General features: G+C 33.4%; 1 protein-coding gene across 5 annotated transcripts in view; it reads right to left on the reverse strand.

Annotated features, from left to right (window-relative positions):
- Positions 1–14,419, reverse strand: part of LOC122712517 (serine/threonine-protein phosphatase 2B catalytic subunit 2-like) — a 165,051-nt gene that overhangs the window by 9,645 nt on the left and 140,987 nt on the right. The window contains exon 10 of one of the 5 annotated variants that reach the window (XM_043932242.1): positions 9,644–9,676. The exons of 3 other annotated variants lie outside the window; for them this stretch is intronic. In XM_043932242.1, coding sequence (XP_043788177.1) covers positions 9,644–9,676 — 33 coding nt within the window. Of the gene's footprint in view, positions 1–9,643; positions 9,677–12,635; positions 12,639–14,419 lie in introns of all 5 variants that reach the window. One more of the 5 variants, XM_043932243.1, reaches the window with a different exon arrangement.

A 14,419-nucleotide genomic window follows, 5' to 3' on the forward strand; every position in this document is an offset into this window, starting at 1 on the left:
TTTTTTTTTTTTTTTTTTTTTTGATTTTTGAATGATCGATATAACACATATGTAATGGTCGGAGACGATTGGTGGTTGGCGAAGAAGATGGTTGTCGAATGTGGCGTAAAGAAAAGAACACATAGAACAGACAAGAGAAAGAGTGCAGAGCGTAAGTGGCATTCAAGTCAAGCGTTGGTGCGTTAGAATTTTGGAAAAGTTTGCTGCTCTATACAAGGTGTCTCTTTATACGTAAGAGGATTTTGTGAATGGATGATGAAGATTGAAGGACGAGATTATGCAGGAAATTTTGTATCTATGTTTGATCTTGACGTTTAATCTTTTTTTCCATATTGTGAAAAGCGAAGAAATTATTAATTCTAGGGAGAAATATGATGGCAGAAAATAACTTTGGGATTAGTCTTTGAGGTGTATTAAACAATACGGTCATCATTTACGGAGTTATTATCTAAATGGCGATAATATATTAGTTTGAAGAAAGTGTTTGTAAATTATATAGAAATTCATTTTTATTAAGCTCTTCACGTATTAAGAAATACCTTGTATTTTATTAATTATTTCTTTTAAAAAGGTTAAGTCAAAAATTATGAGATACGTATAACAGTTTTTAGTTGCTTAAATATTATCCAATTTTTATGGATCCTTTTTTATAATTGATTATTACCCTAATGTAAAAATATAAAATGTTTTTTAAACAAAGATACATAATTTCTGAATTATCCTTTATATAAAAGAGTGATGTTTAATCGTACATCAATAATTCAAAATGAATAAATCTGTGATTACAAAAGAAATGTTTCATAAACTCAAGTTCTTTTTTCTTATTTTTTTATGAAAAAATAAATATGAAACAAAAATGATATCAAGTTTATGGAACATGTCTCCTTCACTTTTCCTCCCAGATTTTCTTTGGAAATATTGATATTCGATTACGAATCACTCTGTATATTTTTCGTTCTCAATCGAGACCAAAAATCTAAATTTCAAAATTCTAAATTAAAAAATCAAGTAATGGAGAGAAATGAATTATCGATTCTTTCTTTCTTCTTAAATGTTTCGATTAATTCACGAGCAATATTTTAGAAATGATATCATAAAATATCATTCTAATGTAACCTTTTCACAAGATAATTTAATCAAGAGGTTCTCTTGATTTGAGCTCGATTGAGATAAGATAGGCTATCGATCATTTACTTAATATTGAATGGTGAATACTGAAAGCGTAAGAAGGTAATTCGTTAGTGGAAAATGTAGGTGGTCTGCGTTTTTTTTTTTTATGGATTCATCGTTGATTGTTTATCGATTCAAAGTCTTATTTTAACATTCCTCCAACAAAATTTACAATATTTGCAATATTGCAAATGAAGATTAGATCAAAAATATATTGTACCACGAATGAAAGTAAAATTGATATTATAATAAATTAATAATAAAATGAAAAATAAAATAAATGATGATATTTTCTTATATTTTTCTTGACGAAGTATTTATTTACTTTTGATATTTATTTATAAAAAAAATTTCTATAAATTCTATCATCGATAAAATAATATTCTTTGTTATTTGTTGATTTTTATTTAAACAAAAGAAAAACGCAAACCATCCTGCTGATTCTTATCTCGTGATTACTTTCCGCGTGACTATCAATGTTTTTGTTCTCGTCTAGTTTCCATAAAACTAATCAGATCTTTCGAATTTGAAATCATGTGAAAGTAATCTCGATAATGATCGTGAGATCCACAATAAATCGTCTTAGATCAAATTTAATATTCGAAATAATTGTGCATGGTTAATAACACACCGCTATATAGAAGCTACCTGCAAAAACTGATTAAGAAAAACCTTTGATTAATACGGTCGTGTTTCGATCGTACGAGGATTACTTCATGATTTATCAATCTTTCGAGAATAAAAAAACAAAAAATCTTATACATTATTATTATTATTATTATTATATTCATCGACTAGATTAAATATTACAAAGATTAATTTAATTTACGATAATTTTTTGAAATGCATAAAGATAGAACGAATTCGAATCGGATATCAAAAAAATAATCAGAACGAATTCCTCGACGATCGTCGAATCAATCGATAAAGCTAAATTTCGATTAAAAATTTGTTCGATTAATATAATATCCTAAGTAAATAGACTACTAGACATTATAGCATGCGCGAGAAAAGAAAAAAAGATGGTCGCAAAAAAGATCGATAAAGAAAAAAGAGGGGGATATAAAAAAAGGAATGTATAATAATATAGGGAGGAAGAATACACATCCTTGGATGGGGAGGTATACAAAAATAACGCACAAAACAACGAAAGAATATAAGTAGAAAGAAGATAAAATACGATTATTAAGAAAGAGAGAGAGAGAGAGAAGAAAAATGAGCAAATCAGGGAAGATGGTCGGATGACAAGAGATTGAAAGAGAGAGAGAGAGAGAGAGAGAGAGGGAAAGCGGAAATATTCTTTTATTATTATTCTTTTATCATGAGATGGTCAAGGTTCAGAGAGAAAGAGAGAGAGAAAAAGAGGAAAAGAAGGAAGACAGAAGGATCGATGCGTGAAAAAATGAGAAAGAGAAAGACAGATGAAATGACGTCGAGCAATGGTACTCTTAAAAGATTCGAGAAGAAAGAATGTACGATATTTCGTGGCTTTGATTCTCTCCTGTAAAAGAGGGTTGAGGGAGTTGGAATTTCAGGAAGACGAGGGTGAATAATTTATCGAAAGAGGTAAATGAAAGACATTTTTCAAGTCTTCTTTAATAGATTGTCTTCTTTTAGATTTATTTTAGAAAAACAGAAAAAAGATTTAAAATCGTATATTCCGTTACTTGATTGATCGATCATTCTCTAGTTTATATAATTAACGATATAATCAGATTAAAAAGTGAAATGATCGATTTTGATTTAATTAGATTCAATTAAAGAAAAAAAGAAATCTGAAAGATTCAATTTAAATTGATCTATCAATTTGAACAAATTAATCTAAATAGACTAATTGGAAAAATTTCACAAAAGAACAATTTCAAAATATCAATTTGATAAAAATATCAATTTCAAAAAATAAATTCAAAAAGAAAAGAATCAAATTTCTTATTAATTCTTATTAACTCGATGATAAACAATACTGGAACAAATTTGAAAAATCTATACCTAAATCTATTGAAATATAAAATACAAACCGAAGAGCATAAATTCTGAAGAAATTTGAAGAAGAGAAACGAGAAAAAAATTCTAAGAAATTGTTAAAAAGCAAGAGAGAGAGAGAGAGAGAGAGAGAGAGAGAGAGAGAGAGAGAGAGAGAGAATAAAGAAAGAGAAAAAAAAATACAGACTTATTATCGCCTGTAAATTTCATCTTCCTCAACGTGTAGCCACGAGAATATCGTAGCGAAGCGTGCATAGCATGAAAGAAAGTAAGATCAGCTTGTCTGCGATACATTTTTACGTAGGAACGTGGGATGTCGATGGGTAGGGGCGTCGTTCAGTCTATGGTGTCACGTAGATTCGCGAAAGAGGATCAACATCGAAGAAAGGATCGCGTAAAGTGCGAAGATTCACCAAGCATCGCCCGGTGTTCACCACTTTCCATAAAGCAAACGGTTTTGAAAATATGGCGTTGAAAATAACTTGGCCGTATATTTCCGTTCCGTTGCGGGATCGGGGCGAGCTAATAAAAAAGGTAACTGGAAATAATAATAATAAAAAAAAAAAAGAAAAAAAACGCAGAAGAAGGAAAGAAGTGCGCGAAATATATTTCGAGTACACGAAATGGGGAAAAATAATGGTTGTTTTCCTTTCACCCTGTACTTGGAGACCTGGGAAATATCATCTCAAACGTGATATTTTATTCTACTCTCACTATTTCTTTATTAATATTATTTTTAAAAGTCTTATTTATAATTATTTCAAATAAATTGGTATCATCTATATCTTCAAATACTTCAAATATTAAATAATAAATAAATAATTTAGACAAGTAGCAAATTATTTTCAAGTGCGCATTGTTTCTTTAATTTCGAATAAAATTTTTCCCAGTTCTGCTTACACTCAGATTCTTCTTTTTAGAAGAAAAAAATCAGTGTATCTATCATTATCGCTTGAAAGCCAATTTGGAACTTTGCTATGGCCCGACAGCACCTCTATTTATCGGTGGGAAGATCGGTGTTTGCGAGAGATAATGAATTCGAGGCGAATTTAATGGATTTGTCTTGGATCTCGGGTTCGACTAATGTTGCTGACTGTGAATGACGGTTATCTTACGTCGTTGATGAATTAACACGAGCGATTGCAGTAATGGTGAGAACGGTAGATTGTTCCATAAATGTTCAGACGATTGATACTCGAAAAATATCAATCCTTGCACACGATTAAAAACCATCAGTTTGTCATCGCGTCGATGGCGAGAGATTAATTTCTAACCAATTTTATGGGAATGAAAAATGAAAAATTCCACGAGGGGAAGATTGATATAATGAATTGAAATGCATTAGACTCGAATAATGTAAGACGCGTCGAGGTTCCACCTTCGAGTAATAGAAATTTCGATCAAAGAGCGTCTCTCATTTTATTACATCCACCCTTTTGTGCGATATATTCTTCCTTTATCGTCAGCTGTCAAACGTTACGTTTTCATCAAGCGAATTTACGGAACAATTTCTTAAAATATTCCAACTAATGTTTAATTCTACTTGCGACTACTATTTCCTTTGCTAGAATATTCGAATATTCTGTTTTTCGCGTGTTCCTTCTTAAAAACACCATCCCTTTTTTTTCACACTTGTAGAAAAACTTTCAAATCCGATCTATCGACGTTCAAATCTACTTGCATCTCTTTATAAATCTCTATACATCCGATCGCTATCCACGAAGCTATCCAGAAACAGAAGAAGTTCTCCAAGTCTAAAAACGAAGGATAAAAAGAAAAAAAGGAAAAAAAAGGTTGATCGATACACCTTCCTCTCCTCATCTTAGGGAGAACTCGATGCGTTCGATCGATCGACGACGAGCCATTTTCCCGGCTCGAGACACAGAAGGGGGAGGAAAAAAAAAAAATGAAGAAAAAAGAAGAAGAAGACAAACGTTCGAGGGAGAGAGAGAGAGAAAAAAAAAAGAGAAAAGCAATGGTCGCGGTTCCATCGAGAGAAGAATCGAGGGATAGAAACGAAAATCGATTAATAGTGGCACGTTCCGGATTAACCGTGTTCCAATCCGGATGATCCGTGTGATCAGTCAACGCCTGATTCCGCGAATTGTTTAGGGATGGAACAAATATTGTCGTTGCTTGGCTATCGATCGCCCTGTTCATCCGTCTTTTTGCTCCCATTCGAGCGTTTTCCTCGCGCGAAATTATAAACAGAAGAAGGAATATTTCGACAACGTGATCCTTTTCTTTCTTTTTTTTTTTTTTTTTTTCCCCCACGGAAGAGAAATCGTTTACAAAAATTGTGAAACCGTTGCGAATTTTTGAGGCAGAAAAAAAAGAGAGAGAGAGAGAGAGAGAGAGAGAAGAAAAAAAGCGTAGAAGAAAATTGGAATTTGCATTCCATGAATATATTATTTCGCTCGAAATGAGGAAGGCGTTTTTTTTTTGAAATTGCTTCGCTAGATTGGATTCCTGGTTTATTATTATTATTATTATTATTTTTTTTTTTTTTTTGCGCGCGTAAAAGGTGGTTGTTTTGATGGAGTTTCGGTGCAAAACAGTGTGATTATGTTACTGTAATTGAAAAAGCTGTTTGCGATGAAAGTGATGAAAGGGCGAAGTAATAAAAGAGGCTATTATGTGTATTTTTCATTAATTTTTAACGCATGGAACAAAGGAACGTTCTTTTATACGTCTTGAAAATATATTCACGTTATAACGGTAATAAAAATATAAAAATATCTTCAACATTAGCCTCTGTGAATTATACACACTATTTACTCTTCAAAGTATTTTTGGATACTGGTATAATTTTGATAAACAAAATTGTAAATAAAAAAAATGTAAGTATCAAATTACAACGTGTACATTAATACATCAAAAATTATATATATTACAAAATGATTCGAACTCATAAAGAAATGCAAGATTAAAAAAAATTTTTATTTCTGATAATACTTCTTTTTTTCTTTTTTTTTTTTTTTTTTCAATAAAGCAATCCAACAACATAAATATTTATACAAACACATTCCCGATCAAATTTAAAATCCTACCAATATCCAAATATTCTCTCGAATAAATTCATATATTCACAGTTCAACCAAAAATTCCAGATTTCGTTATTTTTTTTTTTTTTTTTTTTTTCTCCAACCGCTATCTGCAAGACGATTTTTCACCAGAAATTCAATTTCCCCTCGTGCCAACATTCGTCTCATTGACAATGAAAGATAACAATCGTCCACGAAATACTTTCATTCCGCAAATGGACTGCACCGTTCAACATTGGATCATTCATAACTTGGATCATTCTGGCCGATCTTCGTAAAATTCCACCGAGCTGAAATTTAATTCAACCTTTGGGACCTTCTCCGTGGATAACGACCGAAAAATGTAACTCGAGGATTATCCTCAACCGAGCCAAAGTTTTTCTTTATTTTACGCGCGGCGTTAAATTTTCATTCGACTTTATGCACGCACCTCCACCGTTTCCACCGTTTCCCGATACCCATAATCGTGTAATTGGAGAGGCACAGAGAGTCTGGAAACGGGAGAATTTTCACAAGCTTCGACGTTAACACCAATGTCCTAATTGGCTTTCGAGCTTCCGCAAATCTCTGACCGTCCAATCGTCTTCCATCCCCGACGTTTCTGACGTATTTTCATAATTGCTCCTTCCAATTGTCTTCGATAATTTCATCGCGCTCCGAATTTTGGTATTTGGATAAAGATCTGAATTAACACTTCTGCTGGCGCGTGATGCTCTTGAACAACAAATTCAATCCACTCGGGATTATTCGAGGAATTTAAGAAATGTAAGGAATTCAAATTAGTTTCAAGGAACTCAAAGAATCCAAGCAATCCAAAGGATTCAAGATTTTAAACAATCCAACAGGTTCGAATCTGATGATAATCTGATTAATAGAGGATCAACAACTCTGAAGAATAATTTGAAAATACCAAAGATCGCTTTAGACACATTTTGTTAGAAAAATCACGTTCGAAAAATCTCTACTTTCTGTTCCTTATTCTCAAACTTCCATATCAGATTTTGAAGAAACACAATAGTTAATCGATACTGAGTGTTTTAACATTAAACAAGTTTCATACGTGTTCGTATAATTCTTGTGTGGAGGATCGTGTTGCTCGAAGTGGAACAATTACATGCTCGTTTAGACACGCACTGACGTTTCGAGGATATTCGCGAAATTTTCACCACTTGTCGCTCTAAAATTTAATATTTTAAGCTCCAATACAGATTTGCCGTTTCGCTCGATATTTGGCAATATTTTATTATGGGGGAAAAAAAAAAAGAGCACATCGACCACTGCGTTAGGAGAGGTTCGTGGATTAATCAACGATTCGTAAGAAATTGAAAATTCATCAACGTGAAATGAAATCGTTGTAACGATGGAAAATTCGTGACTTGAAAACTATCGTATCGACGTCGAGCGTGCGCGAAAATTGATATTAAAAAAAAAAAAAAAAAAAAAAANAAAAAAAAAAAAGGAAAAAGAAAATTAAAAAAAAAAAAGGCTACGTCAAATACACACGAAAATTCGGACCGAAAAACGGGAAAAGTCCGGGGAAAAAAACATTGCATCGATGTCAAATGCATCTGCAACATTCGGTGATGCGGCGATGAACGAGAAATGTATAACCACAAATAAATATCTACACGTCGCTGATAAAACGAGAAATTTCATAGAAATTTTATCGATAGAGAAATTGCTCGAATCAAACGTTTTTCTTGAATAATGAATTGAATTAAACGTTAGATCGAAGAATCGTTGAAAGATCCACACGAGAGAATCCTCTCTACTGTATCCTGGAGCAATTTCAATTTCCATTTATTTTTATCACACACGATGAACATGATTAGCAACAAATTTACCGTCCAGAAAATATTTGTTCGTGTATAAGTTTTTCAATGAAAAAATCGAGCGAAATCGCAGCTAGAAGAAGATCGTCGAACGCAGGATAAGTTCGCAGAAACACTTTCTTCGTGGCGATGTAACACCGATCGATTTAATTGAAGATCGTGAGTTACGCGAGTCGATTGATCGGCGGACATAAATAGAAAAGAAAGGAAAAGAAAAAAAGAAAACAAGAGACAAAAGAAAAATTGACCAGGCGTGAGAAGGAAGGGAAGGAGAGGAAATTGAGCGAGATCGGTGATTGAACGCAGCGGTGTTCGATGGATGCGGATTAAATCGGGTGTGACCAGCGTGGTTGAAAGAAACGAAACTTAAAATTCGAAAAGAAAGGGCCGTAAAAAACGAAAGAAGAAGCTGAAACGAGTTCGTAATATCGCGTTCGATCGAGATTTCGATTTTAAAAAATTGAAAGAAGAAGAAGAAAAAAAAAGAAGAAAAATATATAGAAGAAGAGCACGAAAATGAACAAAGCAGCCGGATCACTATGAGAAACTGAATAATCGATCGAAATCGCGTGATTTCAAGAGAACAAAGAGACAAAACAAGTCGAGGAAACTATGGCCTGCGCGGAACGCTGGTCGCTAGGTGGCTCTGCTGTGTCTCGATTCGTTTTCTACCATTTAAAACCGACGATCTCTTGTAATTTACTTAATCTCGAAACGAGGATAGTTTGATAGTCAATTCGTTAAACTCGAGTTAAAAGCACGAAGGAAGGAAAAAAAGAAAAAAAAAAAAAAAAAAGAAAAAAATTTCTCTCTTTTCCTTTTCTCGATCGAGATAAAATTATTCGACGAAAGAGCTTTCTCACTTGGAACGGACAGAATAATATTGGCAAATTTAACCTTTCTGGGGAAACTTCGCCCGCAGATCCAGAATGAATTATAGCGGAAACACAATTGGATTGTTTATTATCTTTAATCTCTGACCAAAAGGAAATCCGCAACGATATTTTCTCGCAAATCTCGCTAGATAAATCTGGCATCGAGCATGATACCATTAATTATCGGCCTCCGATTAATTAACCGAGGCAAGACGTACTTCCGGTCCAGCAGAACTCGCCGCGGTGACGCGTTCGCGCTCGCGCTGCCACACAAACAGGAGGAAACACTGGCAAAAGAAGAATAAGAAGAAACAAAGGCGGTAAAAAAGAAGTAAAAAAAAAAAAAAAAAAAAAAAGAAGAAATCGAAAAAAAAACTAATTAAATCGGATGTATATATATATATGTACATCGAGATATGCGTATACGTGTTTTTCTCTTTCTCTTTCTTTCTCTAAATCGTGCAAATATGCACGCAATAATGAATAATAAATAATACACAAGTATTACACACATGGTGTACATATATATAAATCCATTTGTCATCTGGTATTTGAGATTGGGTTATTTTGGCTCGTTTCGATTACAAAAAAAAAAAAAAAAAAGAAAAAGAAAGAGAGAGGGAAGAAATATTAGGAGCAAAAGAAAACAACAAAAAAAAAAGATAGTGAGAAAAATAAAAATGAAAAGAACTCTCTTTGCGTCTCAAGTAAGTCGTCGACTCTCTCAATGGGGACTTACCGTTCTTTTTTTGGACAACGACTTTCGCTGCGACTTTACGGGGGTTGCGTATGCCGAACAACGGAGTTTTGAGTGGAGTAGTAGTAGTAGTAGTAGTAGTAGTAGTAGTAGTAGTAGTAGTAGTAGTAGTAGTAATAGTAGTAGTAGTAGTAGTCGTAGTAGTAGTAGTAGTAATAGTAGTAGTAGAAGTAGAAGTAGAAGTAGTAGAAGTAGAAGTAGTAGAGGTAGTAGCATAGTGTCGTGCCGAGATAGGAGTCCAAGGCCAGTGTGATTGATTGACAAAATATAATAGAGAAGGAGTACGATAAAAAGACAGTCAGTGCAACATCGTTCGGGCTTGTTCAAAATCAGGGGGCATTCTGGGGGCAGGGCTGGGGTCTAGGGGTCGTTCCTAAACAGGTGACAGAGGGGGAAGGGGGGGGAAAGGGGGATCAAAGCTACGTCTAACGAAGAGATCTCGCAAAATCATAATCATAAAAACCGAATGAACGAATCTCTTTATCTGGATATTATCTCGTTTTTTCCCACGATTTACGCACCTAATAATTGAAATCCTAATTGGACGAGGATCTCTATGGTTAAGGTTTTTATCACGGACTCGTTTGGATCGATGGTTCCCGATCTTGAAAAAAATAAAATTCTTCAAAATTTACTAAAGAAATTTGTACTAAAGATTGCTCCTCTTTAGGAAATTTAATGAAAAATCTCGCAAAAAAAAAAAACTCGACTGAACGAATATTTTCAACGATTAAAACATTTCTATTGAAACGAAATTAATATTTGAAGATTTATCTCAATATCATATTTCTCATTTCAAATACTATTATCCAAGATTAATTAATTCAACAAACCCAAGCTTGCGGTCGAATAACTCAACGGATTAAACATCTGCCAATCCTCGATATATCATCATATTTCGGTGTCACATTTCGATATATATATATACATACATAACCTGCCAAATTTACAGACAAGTTCATCCATACTGCTCAGGCATCCCATTTATCTCCTAACTTTGGAAAGCTCGTATCAAATCATGTCCAATCTTTGACGAATTATCATCAAACGTGATATCTCTGATATTCGAGACTCCTGGCAAAAGTACCGAACAACGATACAATGGCGGATTGCGAGCAATCTGAATCGTAGATTGATCGGGAAACAGTTATCCTCCAGAGTCCGAGGGGTGCCGTTTTACAATTGGTGCACGTGTACCGGGTGAAGAGATATTGGATCGTAACGCGTACGAAACAGAGGAATGAAAATGAAAGAAGAAAAAAAAAGAAGAAGAGAAAAAGAGAGAGAGAGAGAGAGAGAGAGAATGCATAATGGGAGCGAGAGAAAGTGGGACAATAGGCGTGACGCGAGAAGAGGAAGTAATAATCGAAGTAATAATCGACCCCGGACTTGAGAATGGTACGCGCAAGACGAGCGTCGTGCTTTTAGAATTATAGAAATGAAAGAAAAGAAATAAAAGAAGAATGAGAGTGGAGAAGAGATGCTGGTGGAGATTGAAGTGAGAAACACATTTGCGAGATTTGCGAACGATCAGGTGCCGATTTCGAATGCAAAAAATCGGCGCCTGGATAGTCGTCGCATGCGTGATACACGGCATTCAAGATGGCGCGATTTCTTGTTTTTTTTTGACTTTAAGACATTTATCATTAAGAATAAACTACGTTTGTTTCAATTCTTCGGGATTCGAAGAACAGAGATTTATCACGATTCTTTTACGATCGAATAATAATAGGAATTCAAATAAGATTTGAACAGGAATTATAGGAAGTAAAGTGTTTTTGTAAAATATATTTTTCCAAAATGGAGTTCATTTGAATAGATACAGATCTAATGGTTGAGTTAGATTATAGTTTCAGATCGTAATATAAGAAATATAAGAAAGGATCGTCTTCTGAGAAGAGAGAAGCACCATCTTGAATGGAGATAGAATAAGGTGATAGAAATATATAGTTTCTAAAATATGATGTCTATGATAACGTAACGATGCAGAAGAATGATAATTCTACCGGCGACAGACAAGAATTCAGGCCGTGTGCCATTTTGAATTAATTTAAATAACATATGAATACATTTTGTATATATATATATATTTAATCCATGGAGGATCGGAAACAAAGAATAGATATAAATATATATAAAGACAACAAGAGATCTAGAAAAAAAATATAGAAAAAAATCTATCGTAGTTTAATGCGAGGAGATGTACGAATCACGAAACGTGGACAAAAATAGAGAAGACAGAATGGAAGAGATAGAGAAATGTAAGAGAGAAAATGAAGAATCGTTACACGTACAGAGATCGTGTGATTCGATCGAAGGAAAAGAAAAAAAATTGCGAAAAAGAAAAAGGAAAAAGAAGAGAACTCAAGGAGAAATCGTAAAAGTATAAAGAATACGTCTCTCTTCGACAAATATATATAATTCCATGTATATTTTTCTAAAAAAAGAAAAAAATCCTATTAACGAATCTTTTCTTTGTTTCTTTCCTTTTCTTTCTAAATTTTCTTTCTTTTTTTTTTCTTTTTTCATCTTTATATTGGATTATTTATTCCCCGTTTCTTGAGAAAAAAAAAAAAGGAATGAAAAAGAGGAATCGAAAGAACACACGAAAAGAATATATATATATATATATATACATACACACACGAATGTGATGTATGTATGTATGCATATAAGATACAAGAGAGAGAGAGAAAGAGAGAGAGAAAAGGGAATAAAAAAAAAGATGAAAAAAGAAAGATGGCGAGAGAGAAAAGAAAAAGAAACGCCGAAATGGTACAATAGAAAAACAAATATAGAGGGAAGAAGGAAAAAAAAAAAATACTCCAACACACCGACACTATCTAATGGAAAAAGAAAAGAGTAAATATATAGCTAGAAAAGAAAAGAAAAAAAAAATAAAATCAATGATCAATAATAAATAATGAAGCTCTTAATAATGTGACGATTAGAAGAGTCGAGTGGCGCTTCTTACCATCTGTCCGTGCAGCGGGTGAAAATGGAAACAGAAAGAGAATTCAAAATCTTCCTCTGAAAGTCGAGGCCGCGGGAATATGGAAACGGATTTCTTTTCTTTTCTTTCGATATTCGATCTCGTCGAATTATTGTATAATTAATAAAAAAAAAAAAAAAAATTATTTCTTTTTTGCACGACATTATTATCTTAATTACATTCGACAGGGGGGAGGGAGGGGGGCAGAAGAGAGGGGGTAAAGAGAGGGGGAAACAAGGGGTGGGTAGACAATATGTGTACAAAAAACTATCGAAATTCTCGCCCTGACGATTAGATCTCGTCGTGGTGATGCACGCGCGCGATTTTCCCTTTATCGTTTTCATTAATCGTCGTTCCTTTGAAAATACTACTTTTTTCACGTTCTATTTGAATAAACTTTTATTTTATTTTATTTTATTTTTTTTTATATATATATTTTTTTGCTTCTTCTGAATCACGAGAAAGGTGAAATTTTGAGAGAAAAAAATACAGTGTGCGGCCGTAATAGCGGGTGGTTAACGGGTAGAACGAAAGGGTGTGATTCGAGTAAAATCGAGAAGAAATATATATATATATATATGACTCGGAAATAGTCGCGTGGGTGCAGTTTTTTTTTCTTTTTTTTTTTTCTTTTTTTGCGGTTGGTGGATCGAGGCGTGGCGGCAAAGCTGATTAAAAAACGTTCACGTTTTGAAAGATCTCAAAGTAATTCGGGAATATATATACATATTGAAAGCCTTTATCGAAAAGAGAAGTGAAAGGTTTCGAAGTGAATTATGAAAAAAATTATCATATCGAGTTGTCTTGATCGGATAACGCGAAAATTCGAGAGATATTTTTATTATTAAGTTCGATTGGATTCTTTGAAATTTTTCGTGTAATTCTTTTCTTCTAAGACAACTCAATTTGGCCGGAAAGGAAATAATTCGATAACAAGTGTTTTTAAATTTTAAAAGAACACGAACGAGTTTCGTTCCTCACATCGATTCGAACGAGGAATATTTCGAACAACGACGATTCTGTTCTTTTTCTCTCTTTTTTTTTTTTTTTTTTTGATAAGATAATATAATACTTATAATCAGAGTTGGGGAAAATTTGAGATAGATTAAAAAAAAAAGAAATATTAAAAATATTCTGAAATATATTCTACGAATAAATATTTTTGACAATTCACTTCTCATTTAATGTCTAAATCCAATTAGATGTATTACGAATATCATTGAATGCGTCAAACAAATAAAATACTTATATTCCATTCAATTAAAATAAAACATGGATTATCATTATATCCTCTTTTTCACTTTTTGATTATTTTTTATTTTTTTTTTTCCAAAAAATGAAAATACTCATCTATCCCATTTATCCGTTTTAAGAATCCATTTTCCCCAACTCTGTTTGCAATTCATTACAAATTTAATAAGAAAGATAAATTTGAAACGAAGCAAAGGAAAATGAAGAGCGAGAGCACTCGAGCAAAACGTTTCCTCGTAAAAGCGAAGTGCGGATCGAAGCTGGATCGAAAAAAAAGGGTGTGATAATAAAAAGAGATATCGAAAAAAAGAAGGAGATTCGTTTGTTTTTTAAACTCTTTGCAGTCACGCGATCGATCTCTCGGTCGTTCGGTCGAACGCGAAGATTCAGAGATATTCAAGGGGGGATGCCATCACTCTTACACAATCTCTCTGAGACTTTAACGCGCGACGAGAAGAGATGAATCCTCGCGTTCCCGATCCTTGAACATGGCCTCTCTTAAATCGTGTCTAGAG

This window comes from Apis laboriosa, unplaced genomic scaffold (genome assembly GCF_014066325.1).
Source record: "Apis laboriosa isolate Shangri-la unplaced genomic scaffold, ASM1406632v1 scaffold202_cov151, whole genome shotgun sequence".
NCBI classification, from domain to species: domain Eukaryota; kingdom Metazoa; phylum Arthropoda; class Insecta; order Hymenoptera; family Apidae; genus Apis; species Apis laboriosa.